The following is a 24,151-nucleotide window of genomic DNA, read 5'->3' on the forward strand; positions in this document are numbered from 1 at the left end:
TTAAATACTTACCCTCTTGGTCCACCACGTGGTCTGCTGCATCATGCTCATGCGGGCAATACTTGCACCAATCCACACCCACGTGAATCCTGGCCCAGAGGGCCAGAACATCATGGAGGTGTGGAGAATCCAGTGCCCAGCCCATTAACAGCAGCGCTGGCATGGGGTGTAAATCTCAACGTCGCCATCAGCTGGGACCCGGAGCATCACAAAATGATAGGCGCCAGGGGTCGTCCTGTTTTTTTCCCCGATACGGGATTCTCAGCCATATTAGGCACTGCACTACTGATGGCAGGCGGCAGAGAATCCCCCCCCCCTCTTTTGTCATTTGTTACGAGAATTCTACCCTTTAGACTAGGCAACGGGGTATATATCAGGTAGAATTTCTACTCCTGATCACCATCCAGTGATGCTGTTGGAAAGTGCACCACTATGGGTGTGATGTGAGAATTAGATTATAGTCACCCATTCTGCTTGCCTCCTCCTTCACATCTACTGTATGGTGGACCATTAGCAAGCTGTCTGAGCTCTCAGCTTTAGTTAAAGTACTGCCCTTACCTTGAGATAAGTTATTCTTACAGCAGTGGAGGGAAGAAAGGACAAAATAAAAGTACACCTCTCTCTCTCAAAAGTTGGTCCAGCACCTTATGTGATTTCAACGTTTCCCTGACTTGATTTTCATTGCGTTGCATTTCTAGCTGTTACTGGAACATGAAAAATGTTCTTGTTAAAGAAGCAATATCACTCGTTCGCATGTTGTTAGTGACAGAACGGGTAGTTTTTGTAATACCTTGATGGTTACAGAAAAAATGTTTTCACTTCGATGTACCTCTAATACCTATAACTAAACTAAACAAAACAGTCACTTGAGCCAAGAAATAGAGTAATTTCAAACTTATCACTATAAATGATATTAGTGGGTATTCATGCTGTACCATTACCTTCAGCAAACAGTGACATGTAATAATAATAACAATAATCGCTTATTGTTACAAGTAGGGTTCAATGAAGTTACTGTTGAAAGCCCCTAGTCGTCACATTCAGGCACATGTTCGGGGAGGCCAGTACGGGAATTGAAATCACGCTGCTGGCATTGTTCTGCACTGCAAGCCAGCTATTTAGCCCACTGTGCTAAACCAGCCCCGAAGTTACCGAAGATGATTTCTTGAAATATATACTTTGGCAGTAAATCAATAACTTGTCTTTTTATTGTTCCTGTAACCTATAAAATTAAACTGAGGAGGGCTGCAACAAATTACAAGAGGCCATTAATGAATTTGCAAAATGGCCAAATAATTGGCAAATGAAGTTCAACACATGTAAATATGAAGCAGTGCATTTTGGTAAAAAGAATAGGAAGGCCTTTATTACACTGAAATGGTTAGGTTTAGATGGGGTAGAGAAAGGAAAGGTCTCGGAGTAAAAATACACCAAACACTAAAAGTTATGCCATAGGTTGACAAGGCCATAAAAACGTCAACCAAGCACTAGACAGGTGCAATCGAACAGCCTAGTTGCATCCGAATCAGTGACATGGCAACACAGTTAAATCTCACAAAAGGCCTCTCACGAGATTTACACCGCGCAGAACACCTTACGAGATTTAACAAAATCTCACAAGACGTCGCAATCTGATCCCGTCCTCGCTGGGCGAGATACAGATTAACATACTTAAATGAGCCATTAGGCTCATTTAAATATGTTGGCGCAAGGTTCTTCTGAGGCCCAGGGTCGTGCAGCCAGGCCTGGTTGACCTCGCCATGACACCATTTAATACTGATCTACACGGACATGTACCAGGCACAATGGCATCTGGGGGAGTCTCACAGGCCACAGGTGGTTGGGCTCTGGGCAGGGTAGTACCCTGACATTCCAGCTGGCACCCAGGTACCTTGGCACTGCCAGCCTGGCACCATGGCACTGACACCCTGGCACTGCCAGGGAGCCTGGGAGACACTGCCAGGTTGGCAGTGCCAAGGTGCCCAGGTGCCAGGTTGTCCATGCCAGGGATCAGGCACTTAAGAGGTGGGGTGAGGGGGGCTCGAGAACCCCCTAAGAGGTTAGTTGGGGCAATGAAGGGGGTGGGGGTTTGGGGGCCGCAGTGGGATGTGCAAAGAGGGTTGATGGAAAATGGCAGCATTGACAAGTGCTGTTTTGATCTATTCCTGCGAGCTGAGCTCGTAGGCAGTGAGGAAAGTGTGGCCTAGTTGGGGCGTTCTTCGCCAAGGCAAAAGAAACCGAGTCCCGTTTGATCATGGGTCATTCTTGGCACTGAGAAAGACCTCACTATTTGCACCCAAAATCGCACCCTTCATTTCTTGAGGGATAGAACTGAAAAGTGGGGACGTTTTGCCAACACAGCATTGAACCTTGCTGAAACTACACTGAAAGTATGTGGTGCTGTTCTGGTCGCCATATTGTAAAAATGATATTGACGTACCCGAGGGGATGCAGAGAAGATTTACAAAGATGATACCAAAAATGTGAGGGCAAAGGTGTACATGTCAGGGGAGGATGAATAGGTTAGGTCCCATTTCTCTTGGAAAAAGATACCCAGGGGTGACCTGACGATTTTGAAAATTATGAAAGGTTTTGATAGAGTGGGTACTTGTTGTGAAGAGCTCAACTAAAGACGATCAATATAAGAGTCACAAAGTATTCCAATAGAGAATTCAGAAGAAACCTCTTTACCCAAATTAGGTGGTGAGAATGTGGAACTCATTGGATAGGGAATTAATGTACGGGATATATTTAAAGGGAGGTTAGACAAGCGCATGAGGCGGAAGGAATAGAGGGCTACGCCGACAGAGTTAGATAATTAAAGGCAGGAGGAGGTGCAAGTGGAGCATGAATCCTGTCATGAATTGGTTGGGATGAATGATCTGATTGCGTGCTGTCTATTCTACGTATGTAGTCCCAAAATGCTTCACAGGAGCATTATAAAACAAATGATGACACTGAGCCACATGGGGAGACGTTAAGGCTCAGAAACTTGGGGCGGGTTTCTCCGGCCGTGCCCACCCGGCAATCGGAGAATCCCACTGGGGGGCAATGGGCTTCTCCATTATTCGTGTCTCGCTCGCGGCGATCTCGCAGCATGCGGGGCAGAAGAATCCAGCCCTTGGTCAAAGAGTTAGGTTCTAAGGAGCACCTTAAAGAAGAAGAGCAATGTGGTGAGGTGGAAGTGTTGAGGGAGGAAATTCCAGAGCTCAGACCCTTGGCAGCTAAAGGTGGAATGATTAGGATCAAGGATGCTCGAGAGGCCAGAATTAGATGAGTGAAATATCTCAGAGGTTGTGAGGCCGGAGGAGGTGACATAGATAGGGCGGGGCGAGACCACGGAGGGGTTTTGAAACAAGGTGAGAATTTTAAATTGCTTGAATATAACACAGGGAGAATTCTCTGGTTTTAACTTGACTATATTAACGGCCAAGGATGGGGAAAGTGAATTTAAACCAAGGGGGCCGATTCTCCGAGCCCCGCCGCCGGGCCGGAAGAATCGGCGCAACCGCGCCCCGACACCAGGGTGTGCGATTCTCCGAATTGCGGAGAATCGGTGCACATGTTGCGCTGGTGCATTTATAAGCGCAGCACTGGGCCCGGCTGCCACTGATTCTCTGGCCCAGATGGTCCGAGTCCCATCCTGCGCAGTTCACGACCCTGGTCGCTGCCGGTGGGGAACTCTGCGCAAATGGCCGGGGGGGGCCTGTGGGGGCGTGGAAAAGCGAAGCCTTCACCGGCGGCGGGGGGTAGGGGTGGGGGGGGGGGGGTGGTGGTCGGGTTGGGGGGTTGGTGGGGGGGTGGGGGGGAGGGTGTGGGGGGGGGGGCGCTAACAGGCGGGTCGGCCTCCCCCCCACCATGCCATACTTTCCTGTGCGCGGGCCGGAACCCTGAACGCCATGTTGAGTCGGGGTCAGCGGGCAGAAGAAGTCCCCCACGTATGCGCAGGTTGGTGCGGCCCAACTGCGCATGATCACGGGTTGGCACGGCGCCCATTTGGCACCGGCTCCAGCGCGTGCTGGCCCCCCCGTTGTGGGACAGAATCGGTCATCCCCGTGCCCATTTTGCCGTCGTTGTGAAACACGACGGCGTTCACGACGGCGCAAACACTTGCGTTCCATTTTGGAGAATCGCCCCCCCAAATGTCTGCTGAATAATTCGGGTCTTTTTCACATTGGCAGCTTCACTACAAATTAGCACTTATTTCTGAATGAACATGAACTGGCACTATAAATACATTCTCAATACAGAATAATGGAGGTTTAAAACCTTTTCCTGTTGTTTAAAAAAAAAACAGTTAGACTTTGGCCATGAAAGTAATCTTCATCCTGCAGACAGTAAGAAATGGATCATATCATATTTAATGAGACTTGACCCAGCTGTAGGAGGGTCATGTTCTCAGGTACCATATTTGAGTTCTGATGCCAGTAATTGATCTGTGCTAAAAATACTCATCTCTTCAGAGCAAAAAGAATTACTTGTATAAACGGTTGCGTTTCCTCAGATCTGAGTCAGTCTCAATCTTGTGGGGAATATCAATATGAAAGGTTGGTAATACAAATATGAAACTGGATATATTTGCCAAACAGCTTAAAAATTCAGTTCTAAAAAAAAATGTAGGAACGATCAAATCTAACTTCAAAGGTACGCAAGAATATCGTTAAGCTCCAACAGATGCACATGGGTATTAGATTTTGGAGAGAAAAAAACAACAAAAAGGCTTTTTGGAAATAGCTAACATCTAATAAGTGTATAACCATTTTGCCAAGAAATGTTATGCTCAGATCAGGATGTATTTTGTAAACTGCAGATTAAAAACTGCCAATTTTCAAAATAATTGCCCCACACTTTGCTATGATCACTAATCAGTAAATTCAGAACCTAAACACAAACGCAACAAAAGTCTGCAATTCATCATGATTAAGAAGCTTTCCCTGGCTCTAGAGTAAACTGCTAGCTAATTATTGTTAAGACTTTATACTAGATGACCTGATTGAACATAGGTGAGCACTTCAGTAATATGTTCTTTGGAAAGGGAATGAATGGGAAAGGTCTAGGGGTGTTTGGAGGTCTGCAAAATGAGACTGACTGAGGAGGGTTTAGTGCACTGAAAATCTGTGCAAATAGAATTGAATAGGAAAGTTTTGGTCCTTTGTAATTCTGCCAAGTGGGATTGACTCGCCTATTGGAACTCTTTGCATACATCAGGTAAAATAATTGTATATTGGATTTGATACCGCAGTGGTAATATCTGTCCTTGCATATGTGCTCTCCGATTGTAGGGCATTTCGCCTTTTACAAGTTTCAAGCTATGCATGAGCCGTATTCTTTCAATGTTGAACAAGAAAAACATGCTGCTATCAAGCAGATAGATTGAAACACATTGGGAGCTGAGTAGTTGCTCAATTTAACTGCTTAGAAGTTCCTGCTCTGACTCAATATCTTTAGGGGTGAGCTATTGAAGCAGTGGGTCAAATGGAATTGGGCCTGTTTGAATTCACTTAATGCAAGATTTATTTAAATTCTACTTGACATTCCTGCCTGAACTAGATAAGACTAGCGGTAGGATTATACAAAGAGAACGAGTGCCGTGAAAGCAGAAAGGGTTCTTTGGGTTGATTTGATTGTAAGCCAAGAAAATAATTTTAAGTTTTCTTTTTATTTGCGAGGGGTTTTTGAATTCCTTCTGTGTTTGTGAACCATGCAGCAGCTAGAACTCGTAAGACCATAAGACATAGGAGCAGAATTAGACCACTCGGCCATCGAGTCTGCTCCAACCATTCAATCATGGCTGACATTTTTCTCACCGCCCATTTTCCTACCTTTCCCCTAACCCCTGATCTCCTTATCAATGAAGAACCTATAATAATAATAACCTTTTAATTGTCACAAGCGTAAAAGTTATTGTGAAAAGCCCCAAGTCGCCACATTCCGGCGCCTGTTCGGGTAAGCTGCTACGGGAATTGAACCCGCACTGCTAGTCTTGTTCTGCATCACAAACCAACTGTCTATTCCATTGAGCTAAGCCAGCCCTATACCTCTTTGTGCTTCTGATTTCCCAAACATTTTCCCATTTAGAAAATAGTCTATGCCTCCATTCCTCCTTCCAAAGTGCATAACCTCACACCTTTCCACATTGTATTCCATCTGCCACTTCTTTGTCCACTCTCCCAGCCTGTCCATTCTGCAGCACCCCCCCCCCCCCCCCGCCCCCGCTTCTTCAATACAACCTGTCCCTCTACACATCTTTGTATCATCTGCAAACTTAGCAACAGTGCCTTCAGTTCCTTCTTCCAAATCATTAATGTATATTATGAAAAGCTGTGGTCCCAGCACTGACCCCTGAGGCACTCCACTAGTCACTGGCTGCCATCCTGAAAAGACCCCTTTATCTCCACTCTCTGCCTTTTGTCAGTCAGCCAATCATCTATCCTTGCCAGGATCTTACCCTTAACACCATGGGCTCTTAACTTTTTTAACAGTCTCCTATGTGGCACCTTGTCAAAGGCCTTCTGGAAATCAAAATAAATCACGTCCACTGGTTCTCCTTTATCTATCTTCCTTGTTATCTCCTCAAATACCTCCAACAGATTTGACAAAGCCAAGCTGACTCAGTCCTATTTACATGCACTTCCAAGTACTCTGCGATCTCACCTTTATGAATGGACTTTAAAAACCTTCCCAATGACCAAGGTCAGGCTACCGGCCTAATCATTTCCCGTCTTCTGCCTCCCTCCCTTCTTAAACAGCAGTGTTACATTAGCTACTTTACAGTCTACCTGCCTCCAGTGATTCCTGAAAGATCACCACCAATGCCTCCACAATCTCCTCAGCGAGCCCTGGGGTGTAGCCCAGCCAGTTCAGGATGATTTATTCACCTTCAGAACTTTTCAGTTTCCCCAGAACCAGGCCACAGAGGGAAGACGTTTAGCTTTATAAATTCATAGGTTCTAAGATATAGGAGCAGCTTTAGGCCATTTGGCCCATCGAGTCTGCTCCGCCATTCGAACATGGCTGATCTCACCCTGGCCTTAACTCCACCGTCCTGCCTATTCTCCATAACCCTTTAACCCATTACCAACTAAAAATCTGTTTAACTCCTCCTTAAATTTACTCACTGTCCTCCCAGCATCCACTGCACTCTGGGTAGGGAATTCCACAGATTCACAACCCTTTGGGAGAAGTAGTTTCTCCTCAACTCTGTTTTAAATTTGCTACCTTTTAACCTAAGACTATGACCTCTTGTTCTAGAATGCCCCACAAGAGAAAGCATGAGCTCTACATCTACTTTATCCATACCTTTTCTCATCTGTACACTTCAATTTGATCTCCCCTCATTCTTCTGAACTCTAGAGAGTTCAACCCTCTTCCTATGACAAACTCCTCATCTGTGGAGTCAACTCAACGAACCTCCTCTGAACTGACTCCAATGCCACTACATCTTTCCTCAAATAAGGGGACCAAACTGTGGACAATACTCCAGGTGCAATCTCACCAATGCCTTGTATAGTTGCAACAACACTTCCTTAACTTTATACTCAATTCCTTTCACTATAAATGCCAACATTCCATTTGCCTTCTTTATTATCTGCTGTACCTGCATGCTTGTTTTCTGTGACTCATGGACAAGGAGCCCCTGATCCCTCTGCACCGCAGCATCCCAAAGTCTCTCCTCATTTAGATAATATGTTGCCTTTCCACTTTTCCAACCAAAACGGATGACCTCACACACATCCATGTTAAACTCCATCTTTCACATTTTGGCCCACTCTCCTAACTAACTCTCCTGTATCCATTTGTAAGGTTCTTATTTGCTCATCGCAACTTACTGTCCCTCCTATTTTTGTGTCATCTGCAAATTTGGCTATAGAACCTTCTATCCCTCCGCCCAAGTCGTTTATATAGATGGTAAATAGCTGGAGCCCAAGGACCGAGCCCTGTGGCATCCCACTAGTTACATCTTGCCAGAAAAAGACAGATATTGATATTGACTTGCTGGGAGAGACATAAAAGGTTTTCAAGGCTACAGAGGGAAGTATTTACTTTCATCTGACAGATCATTGATATTGACACGCTGGGAGAGAGTTTAAAGGTTTTCAAGACTACAGAGGGAAGACTTTCACACGACCCCCATCTGGGAAAGATCCCTGACCTGCGCCGGCACCACCCCTCCCCCCCCCCCCCCCCCCCAGCCCAGCACAAGCCCCCAAACCCCCACCTCCACTGAAGGATCACCCTCGGCACCCTGGAGGTAAGTGTAGAGAGGGAACTTGCCTCTTTCTCTTCCTCGGTGTCCCCCTGACTGGCTCCCATTTTTAGGTCCCAGTAGTGATTCACGCCAGTATCACTTAGCGCTGGGGTCAGGTGAATGCCGGGAAGACGGTACATTCGACTTTAATGTCGCTAGTGAGATTAAAATGAATGCAAATGATTTGTGATCCGGTCCTTGCCCTTTTGGGGCGCATGGTAGCACTGTGGTTAGCACGGCTGCCTTACAGCTCCAGGGTCCAGGTTCAATTCCGGTCTCGAGTGATTGTCTGTGTGGAGGTTGCACTTTCTCCCTGTGTCAGCATGGGTTTCCTCCGGTTGCTCCAGTTTCATCCCACAGTCCAAAGATGTGCAGTTTAGGTGGATTGACCATGCTAGGTTGCCCCTCAGTGTCCATAAAAGGTGGGTTACTGTGTTATAGGGATATGATGGATGCATGGGCTTAAGAAGGATGCTGGTGTCGATTAAATGGGCCAAATGGCCTCCTTCTGCACTGTAAATTCTATGATCGAAAATCTATTGTAAACATGTCAGCTGGAGCAGGCCAGGAGAATGAGGAACTGATTTTGTGCCTGGTGCAAATCCCATTTTGGGGCTCTCTCCCAATTGTCCTGACATGGCGGAATTTGCACTGGTTGCAATATGACTGGAAAATTGCCCCTTTAAATTTTACAATTTAAAATCTCTGACCTGATCCCAACTAATATGATTTTTGCGTATTAAAATCCAGCCCAATGTCACAATGTGATTGGCTTCCTTGTATAGTCAGACACAGGAGCAAAATGACTGACCATATTTACATTGCCACATAAATTGAGCTGCAGACCCATGGCGGGTTTTAATTTGGACTATTAAAGTTGATGAGTGGGTAGGTCAAAAATTTCTAAATTTACATGAGCAAAAAGGAGAGTGTATCTCAGAGAGAATTTTGTAGGACGCTATTAGGTACTGAATGGCTATTAATCAATAAAAGTCGCATCAAAGATTCAGAGCATCAGCGATTGTTATGTAAGTTTTTTAAAATAGAAATGTAATCCTCAACAACCTCTATTATATCAGGCACTGTTGCATTCTGTGTACATGTGGGAGAAATCTTCGGGAGGTAGTCTCTGCTGCCGCTACCGGAGGGAAAAACAGGATCGGCCCTTGGCTCCAGTTCGTTTGTGATGATCTGGTCCCCCACTCACGGCAGCATCGAGGTTCATCCCACATGCCAGCGAGAGGACGTAAATGGGTCAAATGATCCATTTGCATCCTGTTAATGGGCTGGGCACCATTTCTCCATGCCTCCGCGATCCTCCAATCCTCTGGGCTGGCATTCAAGCGGCCGTGGATTGGTGCAAGTATTTGCCAGTGTGGCCCTGATGCGGTGGACCTCAAAGGGGGCCAGGGGATAAGCATTTAAGGTGTGTGTCACCAAAGATCATCAGTCAGCTTCCTCCTCCCGACAGTGCAAATGCTGAACGTAACCACAATGTTTCTGAACATCGGGGAGTTAAGTGCTTTCACTTCCTCTTTTTCTCAGCAGAAAACACTTAACTTCTTTTGATGTGGTGACAATCTGTCAATTATAGCTATAAACATTGTGGTTAGGATTAAAGCAGGCTACTTTAAATGCATTCAAGCATGAAGGGAGATGAAAATAATCAATCCAGACCTCTGGTTGTCTGGTAGATGTCATTACAGGCTACTAAAAGCTATTTTGCTTTTAAGTGAATCAAAGCCTAGCAGATCAAAGGATCTGATGGGTTAAAACCTTGTGTTGTGGTTTTGCCTTTCTATTCAGTTACAGCTGCTGTTTTCTAGACATCTGTTCGAAGCAGGTGTAAGGCACCAGAAAAGTGAAGAAGCAGTAATTTATTTTACTGTGTCTTTCTGGACCACTCTTTAGCTTCCAGGCACTGGTGACTGATGGAGGTGGCGGGGTGGGGGTGGGGGGGAGGGGGTGGAGAGGGGAGTCTCTGATATGGTGGGATCTCTGATAGGGGTCTCTGGTGAAGGGGCCAGATGGTGGGGCAAGGTGGTGGGGATCTCTTGTGGTGGGGGGTCGATGGAGGGGATTGGGTCAATCTCATGTGTACGACTTGTGTGCGCGGGGGTGGTAACCCTGTGATGGAGGTGGGAGGATATCCCCACCTGTTAGCGGGAGGGGGGGGCAACCGTGTCCCTGCATCGGCACGAAGCAGAGCCGATTCAGCCTAGGTGTGAGAACATGGGGCTGGATTCTCCACAGCCCCGTGGCAGAATTGCGTTTGGCACGGGGGCAGAGAATCCAATTTCACGCCGAAATCAGGCCCAGAGAATCGCCGTGTTTGTGGAGTACGCTGCACGGCTCGGAGACAATTACCAGAGGCCCGCCCAGCGATCCTCCACTCCTGACTGGCCAAGTTCCCGATGGCGTGGTTGTAATCACCTATCGTCATTCGGGAAGTTCGCGTGGCAGCTGTGAACTCAGTCCACGGCCGCCCTGGTGGGGCACGGGGGGATCGGACACCGGGAAGGGACCTTATGGACAGCCCGGGGGACAGATCAGGGCGGTCGGTTCTTTGGTCATGCGGTCGATCGGGGGGGTGGGTGCTTACATTTCACATCTGCCTCCGCGGTTAGAGTCCGCCATGGCGCTCAGCGTGGCCACTGGAGGCCGCCACTGTATCCTCAGCTAAAGCTGCGTGGATCACTCTGGGTCCCTGCTGGACCCTGCAGGTGAGTGAATTGGCTGATCATTTGTATACGAAACTCCAGAGTGAAACGCCAGCATTTTTATGCCGGCATGGGGATATAGTCCCATTTTGGGAGAATCCAGCCCATAGTTTTTCCTTAACATCACCAACAAAACTTCCTTTGCACTGACCATCTGTGAATTTCTCATTTCCTCAGTTTATATCCTTCACAGATTGAAATTGATGTTGAAAACCAAACTTTGCTTTGTGAAGCAATTCAAAATCATTGCCATTTCTGCAGCTTGTCGAGCAGTTTTAACTCTTTGCTCTTCCACATGAGTTCTCACTACTGTGGGAAGTGAATCTTTATATTTCACCAAAATAATTATTTCCCTAAGAGTGTCATACATTTGGTCTATTTTTAATGCTCTTATCCACCTATTAAAATTACTTTTTAAAATTCGTTTGAATTCTATATATGTCTGACCTGATTCTTTTCTTCAATTTCTAAACTTCTACCTGTAGACATCTGGCACCAGTTCATATGCACTCAATATGTTTTTTCTCACCTTATAATCCCTAGATACCTCCTCTGACAGTGATGAAACACTTCACCAGCTCTACCTACCAACTTTGTTTGAACCGACACTACCCACATGGTCTTTGGCCAATTCAATTGTTTAACCACAGTCTCAAATGAAATGGAAAATGCTTCCACATGTTTCTCATCAAATCTTGGCAATGCTTGAATATATTTAAACATATCCCCACTAAGATTTTGACTAGGAAGTATTTCTTCTTCCTCTAGACCTTCCTCAGCTTCTGCCTTTAACTCCACCGTTTAAATTGGTGTTCTCCTTGCAGCTCAAATTCTCTCTCTCTTTCCTTATCACTTGCTTCCTTTGCTAATCTTTCCATTTCTGCCTCAATCTTCCTCTTTTCCAGTTCCTTTTGAAAAACCCTCTTTTTTCCTTTTCTGCCCTCTGTTTTTCTTTTGCTTCTGCCAGTGCCAATCTTTCCTTTTCCTTCATTTCCAATCCCTTCAGTTCTGCTTCTTTCCATTGGTTGTTTGCCTGCATTTCTAATTGTTTAATTTATAATTGAATTCTAGCTAATTCTAGTGATTCAGGCTGTGTCTTTGGCAAATTTAAATTTTGCACTATGGCCTGTGCAATCTATACCTCCCTCACCTCTTTGACTGCAGCTTCTCCGCAAACCCCCAAATTTTGCTTTAGTCTTCCTTTATAAGCCATCCCGAGTAATCGTTTCTGTACCCAGGAAAGCTTTGGCAACTGGAAGAGCCATCTCCAATCACTCCCTAATTTCAAAAACTGAAAGAACCAACTCATTCCACACACTGTCACTGTCGTCAATAACCCAAAGCCAAACAAGGAATTATACTTAAGGATCCTGGATGAGCCCCCAATTATGTTATGATCCCAGACCAGACCCCAACAGTGGCTGGGATACTGGATCAAAACCTCAATATTTTAGTTTATTTTAAGACTGTGCGGAAATAATGATTCGCTCCAGGAGTGATTACAGAAAAATATAGGGCTTTGGTATTTCTAAAACAAAACGTTATTATGAATACAATATTAAACTTTTATCCTCACGCCCAAAAAGGAACAGCTTACAATTATCCCTTAACACAAATTTTCAATTTCCCAATAAACAGCAAGAAAAGAAACACACAGCTCTTAATCCATCTTAAAATTAGCAGGACGTAGAGTAATACTTGCTTTATAAAACAGACGTGGCTCCGCTTGGAACCCCTTCAGATTCTGGCTGAATATATTCAAATAGTTCTTCCACTAGGTTGTTTCAGTCTCTTCCTTGTCTTAAGACAAGATTGCTCTGCTTTAAAATATGATTACTTTTTTTAGCAATCCTACTTGGAAAGAATTGTGCACTCAGAGTCAGGTAGATCAGAACTCAGCTCCTCTCACTCTCAAAGCTTCTCCAAATTCACTGCCTCTCTGCCTTTCTTGGCTCCACCCAGCAATGAGTTAATCTCTCCAAGCTAAAAAAAAATCAAATAAACTTTCCAGGGATTAAAAGTGCATTAACTCTCCAGGGACATCCCTTCCCAGTCAAACCACCATACATTAGCCCAGACTGATAAACATATTCCTTCATCAATTTAGGTCTCTGGCTGCTAAAAACACTCAGGTTCTGCAAACAGAATTCTTTTTTTTTAGAAAACATGGCAACTTCAGTCAAACACACACTAACCCCAGGCTTTTAATTCTTAACTTGTCCCAACATTTAGAAGCCAGTGGCCGGGATTCTCTGCTATCCGGCGGGGTGGGCCGTACCGGTGCCGAGGAGTGGCATAGAACATAGAACATAGAACATAGAACGATACAGCGCAGTACAGGCCCTTCGGCCCTCAATGTTGCACCGACATGGGAAAAAAAAACTAAAGGCCATCTAACCTACACTATGCCCTTATCATCCATATGCTTATCCAATAAACTTTTAAATGCCCTCAATGTTGGCGAGTTCACTACTGTTGCAGGTAGTGCATTCCACGGCCTCACCACTCTTTGCGTAAAAAACCCACCTCTGACCTCTGTCCTATATCTATTGCCCCTCAATTTAAGGCTATGTCCCCTCGTGATAGCCAACTCCATCCGCGGGAGAAGGCTCTCGCTGTCCACCCTATCTAACCCTCTGATCATTTTGTATGTCTCTATTAGGTCACCTCTTAACCTTCTTCTCTCTAACGAAAACAACCTCAAGTCCATCAGCCTTTCCTCATACAATTTTCCCTCCATACCAGGCAACATCCTGGTAAATCTCCTCTGCACCCGTTCCAAAGCTTCCACGTCCTTCCTATAATGAGGCGACCAGAACTGTACACAATACTCCAAATGTGGCCGTACTAGAGTTTTGTACAACTGCAACATGACCTCATGGCTCCGGAACTCAATCCCTCTACCAATAAAGGCCAGCACACCATAGGCCTTCTTCACAACCCTATCAACCTGGGAGGCAACTTTCAGGGATCTATGTACCTGGACACCGAGATCCCTCTGCTCATCCACACTACCAAGAATTTTACCATTAGCCAAATATTCCGCATTCCTGTTATTCTTTCCAAAGTGAATCACCTCACACTTCTCCACATTAAACTCCATTTGCCACCTCTCAGCCCAGCTCTGCAGCTTATCTATGTCCCTCTGTAACCTGCAACATCCTTCCGCACTGTCTACAACTCCACCGACTTTAGTGTCGTCTGCAAATTTACTTACCCATCCTTCTGCTCCCTCCTCTAGGTCATTTATAAAAATGACAAACAGCAACGGCCCCAGAACAGATCCTTGTGGTACGCCACTCGTAACTGAACTCCATTCTGAACATTTCCCATCAACCACCACTCTCTGTCTTCTTTCAACTAGCCAATTTCTGATCCACATCTCTAAATCACCCTCAATCCCCAGCCTCTGTATTTTCTGCAATAGCCGACCATGGGGAACCTTATCAAACGCTTTACTGAAATCCATATACACCACATCAACTGCTCTACCCTCATCCACCTGTTCCGTCACCTTCTCAAAGAACTCGATAAGATTTGTGAGGCATGACCTACCCTTCACAAAACCATGCTGACTATCCCTAATCATATTATTCCTATCTAGATGATTATAAATCGTATCTTTTATAATCCTCTCCAAGACTTTACCCACCACAGACGTGAGGCTCACTGGCCTATAGTTACCGGGGTTATCTCTACTCCCCTTCTTGAACAATTACCGGGGTTATCTCTACTCCCCTTCTTGAACAAAGGGACCACATTTGCTATCCTCCAGTCCTCTGGCACTATTCCTGTAGCCAATGATGACCTAAAAATCAAAGCCAAAGGCTCAGCAATCTCTTCCCTGGCTTCCCAGAGAATCCTAGGATAAATCCCATCAGGCCCCGGGGACTTATCTATTTTCACCTTGTCCAGAATTGCCAATACTTCTTCCCTACGCACCTCAATGCCATCTATTCTAATAGCCTGGGTCTCAGCATTCTCCTCCACAATATTATCTTTTTCCTGAGTGAACCACTCCGGCATCGGGCTGCATGGAAGGTGCAGAGGAAGGGCTAGGCTGGCACCAGCGGGGTTGGCGCCATGCCAACCGGTGCTGAAGGGCCTCCGCAAGTTGCCGTATGCGCGGGGGCGCCAGCCTGTTCTGGCGTGATCCCAGCGCATGCGCAGGGGGGTTCTTCTCCACGCCGGCCACGGCAGACCATTACAGCGGCCGGCGCGGAGGGAAAGAATGCCCCCACAGCACAGGCCTGCCCGTAGATCGGTGGGCCTCGATCGTGGGCCAGGCCACTCTGGGGGCCCCACCGGGGCCAGATCCTCTCGCACCCCCACCCCGAGGACTCCACAGGCCGCCCGCTAGACTGGCCGAAAGCGGGCGGCCACACGGTACATCGACGAGCGGAGAATTGCCGGGGGGGGGGGCCATTGCCAATGACTGGCACAATGCAATTCCCGCTCCCGCCGAAAAGCTGGCGCGAGAGAATCCGGCAGCCGGTGACGGGCTGGCAGGGCGGATTCACGCTGCCCCCGGCAATTCTCTGGCCCGGCGGGGGGTCGGAGAATCCCACCCAGTATTCCTAAAATCTTCCAATCGCCACGTCTTTTAAAGATATTTATAGAATTTACAGTGCCGAAGGCGGCCATTTGGCCCATCGAGTCTATACCAGCCCTTGAAAGTGCACCCTACTTGAGCTCACACCTCCACCCTCTCCCCATAATCCAGTAAACACACCTAACCTTTGGACACTACAGGCAATTTAGCATGACCAATCCACCTAACCTGCACATCTTTGGACTGTGGGAGGAAACCCGAGCACCCGGAGGAAACCCTCGTAGACACGAAGAGAACATGCAGTCTCCGCACAGACAGCGACCCAAGCTGGGAATCGAACCTGGGTCCCTAGCACAGTGAAGCAACAGTGCTAACCACTGTGCTACTGTGTTATGGACTAGATGGCACTTAGTTCAACATTCATTCTGTTTCTCTCTCTCAGGGCCTTTGCCCTCTGATACCCTTTTCCTCAGCCAGTATGATCTAAACAGAGATTAGGAATGCACTGTGTGGCCTGGTCTGTACCCCTTTGTTGTCGAGAACAGCCCAATTTCCTCTCTCTCCCTTAGCATAATGCACATGTACATCGCTAGTCAGAAGGACTTGGCTTTTGTACTTAGAAAATAAAATGAGCTTCAAATGTGCTTTACATATCAGGAAAAAAAGGGAAACGGTAAAAAAAATGTAGAAGAAAACTGAACTATTTTAAGGGATGAAAATAAGCCACTACCTGAAAGCTGCCTTCTGCCCACTGGCAGTGCCAGTCGAGCACCAGAATGCCTCAATTTACAAGATGTATTTTAAATGTGGCAGCGCGCCATTTATCATTTCAATTGGTTATTGCACCACAGTCTCTCCAGAGCCTTATCTGAGGAATTCCTTTGCTTACAAATGGCCACTAACACAGCAAGGTCATCCTAACAAGTGCTGAGCAGCCCCTGATGCCTGAAATGAGAATGTTGCTGGTACTTACTGGTAATGTAGTGTCATGCAGGGCTCAAATGCAACTTATTTTTTTAACCAGCAATAAAATTTACTCTCTTTTCTTGCAGGTGACAATGGCCTTCTTCAACGAATTCTCTTTCCCGACTGAGAAAACCATTGTGAATTGAAGCAATGCATAAGAATCCAACTGATTAAGAACACAATCAGTGAAGCCTACACATCTGTGAATGCTACACCGTTCAATTCCCCATGCCAACACGGTACAAAGATTGATCACTGTGGCATGAGGAGACAAATGCACCGCTCCTGCACGCAAAAATTTTCTGACGTCGTTCAATCCTCACAGTTTTTTTAAAAATAGCATGAACTTGTTATTACAAGGTCTTTCGGAATCACATTTGGGATTCTGTCAACAGAATTCAGAAGAATAAACAAGCAGCGATTTCTAAATTATTGTCCTGCGTGTTCCCTAATTTAATAATCCAGCATTAAAATATTGAGAAACCATGGATGGGATTCTCCTATTCGGCAGCAGAGTGTCCATGCTGTCGTGAATTACGTTTCCAATGGCGTGAACGGGCCGCTGGGAGTACTGATTCTGGCCTATACAGGGGGCCAGCACGGCGCTGGAGCGGTTCACGCTGCTCCAGCCTCCCATCCCGGCGTGAACTGTGTGCCGCGGTACCCATGCATGCGCAGTGGCCGCCGGTGCCAACCCGTGCACGCATGATGGCCTCCCTCAACGCGCTGGCCCTGACGCAACATGGCGCGGGAGTTCAGGGGCCGGCGCGGAAGAAAATAGGCCCGGGGAGCGAGAGGCTGGCCCGCCGATCGGTGGGCGGCCAGGCCCCATTGGAGGCCCCCCCGGGGTCAGAGCCCCCCCCCCCCCCCCCCCCCCCCCCCCAAACAGGCCGCCACCCGATCCTGCGTGCAGAGTTCCTGCCGGCTGCGACCAGGTGTGGACAGCGCCGGCGGGACTCTGCCTTTTTAGAGCGGCCACTTGGCCCATCCCGGGCCGAGAATTGGCGGCCCCGCCGCGTACAGCGGTCCGCGACCGACGCCGCGCCAAACGCGCTGGCGCCAATGGCACCGATTCTACGCTCTGCGGAGAATCGCGTGCCGGTTGTGGGGATTCTCCGGCCCGTCCCGGGCTGGGAGAATCCCGCCCCTTATTAAGATTTATTTTCCAAAATGTGTCAGTTATACTTCGCAGCCGAGAGTCAAACACAAAAAGAGCCCGCATAATAATCAGGCATTTCTTTCTGACTGTTCGTCTATTGGTCATTTGAATTGGTTATTGCTGGGATATCGAGGCCCAAATTGGATGTAGCACAAAAACAAAGTCCATTACAAAACTGATCAACATGTTAGGAAAGACACGTATGATCTTGCACTTATAAGGGCGCACATGTGCATTTTAAAAGCACCTGCTGTGAAGCATTGCCAAAGACGTTAAAGACAAACTCTGTGGTATTCCATTGTTCACTCATTAAAAACCAAAGTGCTGATGGGAAGCTAATGAGCAGCACTCTACACATGTGCCTCAGCAGAGTGGCATGGGTTCTGCCTCCTGAAGTACTTGATGATGTGTGGAATCTGAGGAACATTTCAGCAGGAAAAAGCAGCTGAAGGTTAACTGTACTCCTTTGTGCAAATCAGATGAGTGTTAGATCAACTGCAAACCATGGGATATGCAGATTCCATCTGTAGATTCCATATGTAGATTCCATCTACACCTCCCGCTGCCGGGGGAAAGCAGGCAGCATAATCAAGGATCCCTCCCACCCGGCTTACTCACTTTTCCAACTTCTTCCATCGGGCAGGAGATTCAGAAGTCTGAGAACACGGACAAACAGACTCAAAAACAGCTTCTTCCCCACTGTCACCAGACTTACCAGACTCCTAAATGACCCTTTTACGGACTGTCCTCATTAACACTACACCCTGTCTGCTTCATCCGATGCCAATGCTTATGTAGTTACATTGTATATCTTGTGTTGCCCTATTATGTATTCTCATGTATTTTCTTGAATTATGTTCAATTCCCTTTTCTTCCCATGTACTGAATGATCTGTTGAGCTGCTTGCAGAAAAATACTTTTCACTGTACCTCGGTACACGTGACAATAAACAAATCCAATCCAATCCAATCCAATGCGGTAAAATTTGGCATTCTTGAGTAGAATGCCTCTGGGTGAAAATTATCACCAATGTGGATTGACTGCATTCAGTGGGCGAACTATTAAACATATACTAGTCCCCCATAAAAATTAAAATGAGAACAGACAGGAAAAGGAAGCTTACTCCTACAGAACAAGTTTATGATCTGAGTCAGGAGGCAGCCAGGAGGAGACATAGTTTTCTTCTGCGTTTTGGCTAAATGGCTTGGATAATAGATTGAGAAGTTATCAGGTGCAATAAGGTCTGACAAGTCAAACAAATGTAGGATAAGAATAAATTGCCTTTTACAATACCTGGTCTCTAGTGGCACGTTACTGTTCAGAACCCAGCTGTCCTGCAGCTGAACAGACTCTGGTGTGGTAGGCAGCTCATTGGGTGCAGAAGAAGGGGCATGAATCTGGTTCCTTCTGTTTGTCAAAGAGTTTCTGTTGAGGGAGTTGGCAGACGAGTGGTGGTGCGAGAGCGTCTGGTTGTGGGGTGGTGGAAGAGGAGGTCGGAGAGTAGACTGGCTGTGATGATTTGGAGGGCCTGCAGAGAAGGAAGAGTGCAATTATTAACATGCTGTTATACACTCAGTTCCTTCACAAAGAAACGTTGGCAAGATGAAAGAAAGTTTTATAAATCTGTTGACACTCATTCTGATGAGGGTGAAATGCCATCTGATCACCACACGCTCCTCACATCTTTCTACTCACTGTTGACGTTATATTTACTGAAATTCTGTTCCTCTTCAATTCAGCTAAACAAACCTTTGCAGCATTGCAGTATCAGATAGGCTGTTAAAACCTTACTTGCATTCATCCATTTTTGTTTCTCACATTTAAGTACTTGCCATTCATCTTTACTATGTTGGTTCTTTTTCCATTGCTAAGCATTTATCTTTTCATCGATGTCATAAATAACAGTCTATTTAGGAGTTTGTTTCAAGGCAGCCCCATATCTTGGGGTTTCAGATGACGTTGATAAACTGCTTGGGCTCCACACGTGTGGTTTGCGCCATTGTCAGGATCCCTTCACGTGTGACTGAGTTGCAACAAATTCCTTGCGCTCTGAGCAAATGCTTGTTGCCAATGGATATTTGCAGGAGTTACAGATGAAATTCCTATTTTGTACCATGGAAATCTAAAGAGTGCTCAAAATACGTTGTTTCAAAAGCACAGAGTGAAGCAACAATTGGATTAATAAAGAGATCTGCTTGTGCAAGCCGAGGTGGACATCAGGGTAATAAGTTGATTCTGAAGAAAATGCAACAAAGAGACAGTAGTGATCCTTTTGAATAATTTTAATTACATAGAGTGCCCCGCCCTGCTCACTCTCAATACTACTAGTACACCAAAAGACCAATACAGAATAAGCAAATACCTATTTGTCCAGATGGTATGGCCCCTGTACACTGAGGAACAAATTACTGATTTATCTCTGATCATGTTATTGCCACTAACTTACTAAATATGGAGTATATATAATTATTAATATTAAAATTAAACTCGGCTCATCTGAATTGTTGAATGCTAATAGGCAAGTATTTGGAGATTCAATGGGCACGTCTCTCAGTATGTGAGGTGACATTCCTTATTTCCCGTGTGTATAATATACACAATGTGAACTTTATTGTTAGGTCAATGGACTAACAGTTATGCTTACTAATTCAATTGACTTGGAGAGGGACTGGTTTATAGTTTTTTCTTGAAATAGTCGACACTCTTACTTCTATAGGACCATTTTGCTGTAAGCAAACATTTGCAAGAGCCATTTGGAAGTCACAGAAAGCACTGCTAGATTCTAATATACTTCCGCCATCTGCAAATGCTGTGATAGTTTCCATGTAATAACTGCAGGGCCCAGATTGCAGAGACTTGTAATTGTCAACTAGGTACGAGACGTGCTTATAATAAATAGCAGAAGCAAAATAAAACAATGAAAATTTCCATAGGCCTCACAATGTCTCTTCCATGCACCACTGAGTTTTGCTACCTGCGACATTTTTCAAATTGGAGAGGATTTTTTAAAAAGTGTAGCAGCTCAAAGCGGCTGTGATAATTTGAGCCCACTTGGCCAGTGTTTTTGTCATCACGGGCACAATTTTCAGCAGGTACCAACATGCCACTTGCTGCAAATGGAATGAGATTTGCCAGTCTAGCTTACTGGTCAGGCAATATAGAGGAAGTAAGTTTCGGAGCAGAGTTGCAATTAATTCACGAATAGAAGAAGGTAGTTGGGAAAATACCGATGGAATCTCATTGCACCTCAGATTTCCAACACTATTGGTTCATCTATTTGTGAAAGGGCTTCACAGAATGTGAACAAGAAAATATGTAATGTCAAATAGCTATCAAAGAATTTAATATTTCACGATTTATATCCCACAATCACTTCCAATGGGGTGTTATTTTGTGTCGTCTGGGGCAGAGATGCAACTGATGGTTTATAAGGCCTGTGTTCTCAGCAACTGGTTGTACAGCTGTGAAACATGCATGACTTACAGCTACCAGTAAAAGAAGAGCAACCATTTCAATCGTCAATGTCTGCGGCGCAATACTCGCATATTCTGACAGGGCCAAATCACGAACGTGGCAGGCTTTTCAAAGGCAAAGCTTCCGTGTTTGGAAGTACTCATCAAATAGAGGTGGGTGCTAACAGATTCATAGAGACAGAGTCATATGGCACAGGAAAGGCCCTTTGGCCCATTGAGTCTGCGCCAGTCAAAAACAACTACTTAACTATTCTAATCCCATTTCCCAGCACTTGGCCCATAGCCTTGTATGCCTTAGGATTGCAACTGCACACCTAAATACTCCTTAAATGTTATGAGGGTCTCTGCCTCCACCACCTTTTCAGGCAGCGAGTTCCAAACCCCCACCACACTCTGGGTAAAACAACTTTTCCACACATCCTCTCTGAACCTACTGCCCCTTACCTTAAATCTGTGCCCTCTGGTCATTGATTCCTCCACAAGAGGAAATGTTTCTTCCTGTCAACTCAATCTATGCTCCTTATTTTATACACCTCAATCATGTCTCTCTCTCCCCCCCCCCCCCCCACTCCCCCCCACACCAGTCTCCTCTGCTCCAAGGAAAACAATCCAAGTCTATCCAATCTCTCCTCATAACAAAAACTCTCCAACTCAGGCAACATCCTGGTAAATCTCCTCTGAACTGTTTGCAGTGCTATCACATCCCTCCTACAATGTGGATTCCAGAACTATACACACTACTCTTGCTGTGGCCTAACTAACACTTTACACAGTTCCAGCATAACCTCCCTGCTCTTAAACTCTGTGCCTCAGCTAATAAAGTAAGAAGTCTTACAACACCAGGTTAAAGTCCAACAGGTTTGTTTCAAACACGAGCTTTCGGAGCTCAGCTCCTTCCTCAGGTGAATGGAGAGGTAATAAAGGCAAGGATACCATATGTCTTCTTAACCATGTATCCACCTGTTCTGCTATCTTATGGGACCAGTGTACATGCACACCAAGGTCCCTCTGACTCTTGGTGCTTTCCAGGGTCCTTGCCTTGATTGTCCTGCCCAAGTGCATCACCTCACACTTATCCAGATTGAATTCCATTTGCTACTGATCAGCCCATCTCACCAGCCTGCCTATATCCTCCTGTAATCGAAGGCTATCCTCCTCACTATTTACCACCTCACCAATTTTCGTATCATCTGCAAGATTATGGATCAAGCCTTCTATCTTACATTCATATCTCACTCATTTATATAAAGCACAAACAGCAAGGGCCCCAACACTGATCCCTGCGAGATCCCACTAGACACAGGCTTCCAGTCAGAAAATGCCCCGCGACCATCACCCACTTCCTGTCACTCAGCCAATTTTGGATCCAATTTGCCAAATTTCCTTGGATCTCATGGGCTCTTACCCTCGCTATCAGTCTCCCATGTGAGACCTTATGAAAAACGTTGCTGAAGGCCAAGTAGACTACATCAAATGCATTTCCCTCATCTGCTCACTTGGAAAAATTCAAACAAGTTGGTCAGACATGACCTCCCTTTAACAAAACCATGCTGACTGTTCTTGATTAATCTTTTCTAATGGACCTCATTCTTCGTGAAGTAGCTGATGTCAGAGGACCAGATGGTCACCCAAGCTCTGCTTTAAGGATGAGCTTGTAAGCCCGAGACATTGATTATTGCACCTGGGCAGCACTGGTTGATGACAGAGGAAAATAGCGACACCATCTGTGGGCTGACATGCACCACCTCAAAAACCAGTGATTACAGCAGCTTGCAATAGATGCCAATGCCAAAAATAGCGACGCTCACCGACACTTGGAAGCTTCATGGGCGGCATTTGCAGCAAAATCTTTCTCTCAAGGGATGGGGATGGCCTCTTCAGCCATCAGCAAAGTCGTACAACATGCAGATGGATTTATTTTGTGCAGATCCATCATATTTCATCGATGGTAAGATGCTGGAATCTCATAATCAGCATTCCAGCACCGAATATGCTCGTGCCGCTGGAAGGTGATGGGTCAACACTTTACAGGGTATGATCACTTGACTGGCTTGATGGGTTTCGAAGCCAGGCACAAGCACAGGAAACGATAATAAGATAACAATTCATACACTGCATTATTTGAATGACTTTTTGTTTTGAAAAGAATAAAGATCAAGTTGATAAACCTTCAAACGGTATCACAGGAATTGGGGTTTGAATAGACAATAACACAAGGAGTGTACTCAGTATGCAGCATCAAATGACATGGAAAACAATCTCAGCTTCTTTCCTGCTCTTTCTGATGGCTCCATCTGCTTAAATGCAGCACTTGGCAACCACTCAACGTGGTCAACAGTAGATAATTCAAAAAATACACTGAAAATGTCTTATTTGCCCTTCAACCTCCATCTCCATAAAACAAATTTTACTTAAAAGGTTATTTTTCCAGTTTAATGAACTTGAATTGCTTTTGCAGTACACTCTAAACATCACCAGCACCAAGAGGAAACAAATTCTTTTAAAATCTCATGTATTGAACAATTCGGTAGTTTTAAGCCCATGACATGCGATTTGTAAATTATTATAGTTCGGAAATTAAGCAGCTTTAAAAAAAATACTCTAGGTCTGGTGGCTTTATGACAAGGGTTTATCACAGGCAAACTTTGCTGGACCCCCAGGAAATAAAGAAATAACTTGCATTCATTTGGACCATACATGAATCTGCGCAAGCAATGCGTTATCTTTTAAAATATTCGTTCATGGGATATAGGCATCACTGGCTACGTCAGCATTTATTGAGCCATCCCTAATTAGAACATAGAACATAGAACATAGAACAGTACAGCACAGAACAGGCCCTTCGGCCCTCGATGTTGTGCCGAGCAATGATCACCCTACTCAAACCCACGTATCCACCCTATACCCGTAACCCAACAACCCCCCACCCCTTAACCTTACTTTTTTAGGACAATCCACCTAACCCGCACATCTTTGGACTGTGGGAGGAAACCGGAGCACCCGGAGGAAACCCACGCACACACGGGGAGGACG

General features: G+C 45.7%; 1 protein-coding gene across 22 annotated transcripts in view; it reads right to left on the reverse strand.

Moving 5' to 3' along the window:
• LOC119965371 (teneurin-2-like) overlaps positions 1 to 24,151 on the reverse strand; it is a 3,273,255-nt gene that overhangs the window by 304,164 nt on the left and 2,944,940 nt on the right. For all 22 annotated transcript variants that reach the window (XM_038796070.1, XM_038796068.1, XM_038796065.1 and 19 more), the window contains one exon: positions 18,939 to 19,173. In XM_038796070.1, coding sequence (XP_038651998.1) covers positions 18,939 to 19,173 — 235 coding nt within the window. The remainder of the gene's footprint in view (positions 1 to 18,938; positions 19,174 to 24,151) is intronic.

This window comes from Scyliorhinus canicula, chromosome 4 (assembly GCF_902713615.1).
Source record: "Scyliorhinus canicula chromosome 4, sScyCan1.1, whole genome shotgun sequence".
Classification (NCBI taxonomy): domain Eukaryota; kingdom Metazoa; phylum Chordata; class Chondrichthyes; order Carcharhiniformes; family Scyliorhinidae; genus Scyliorhinus; species Scyliorhinus canicula.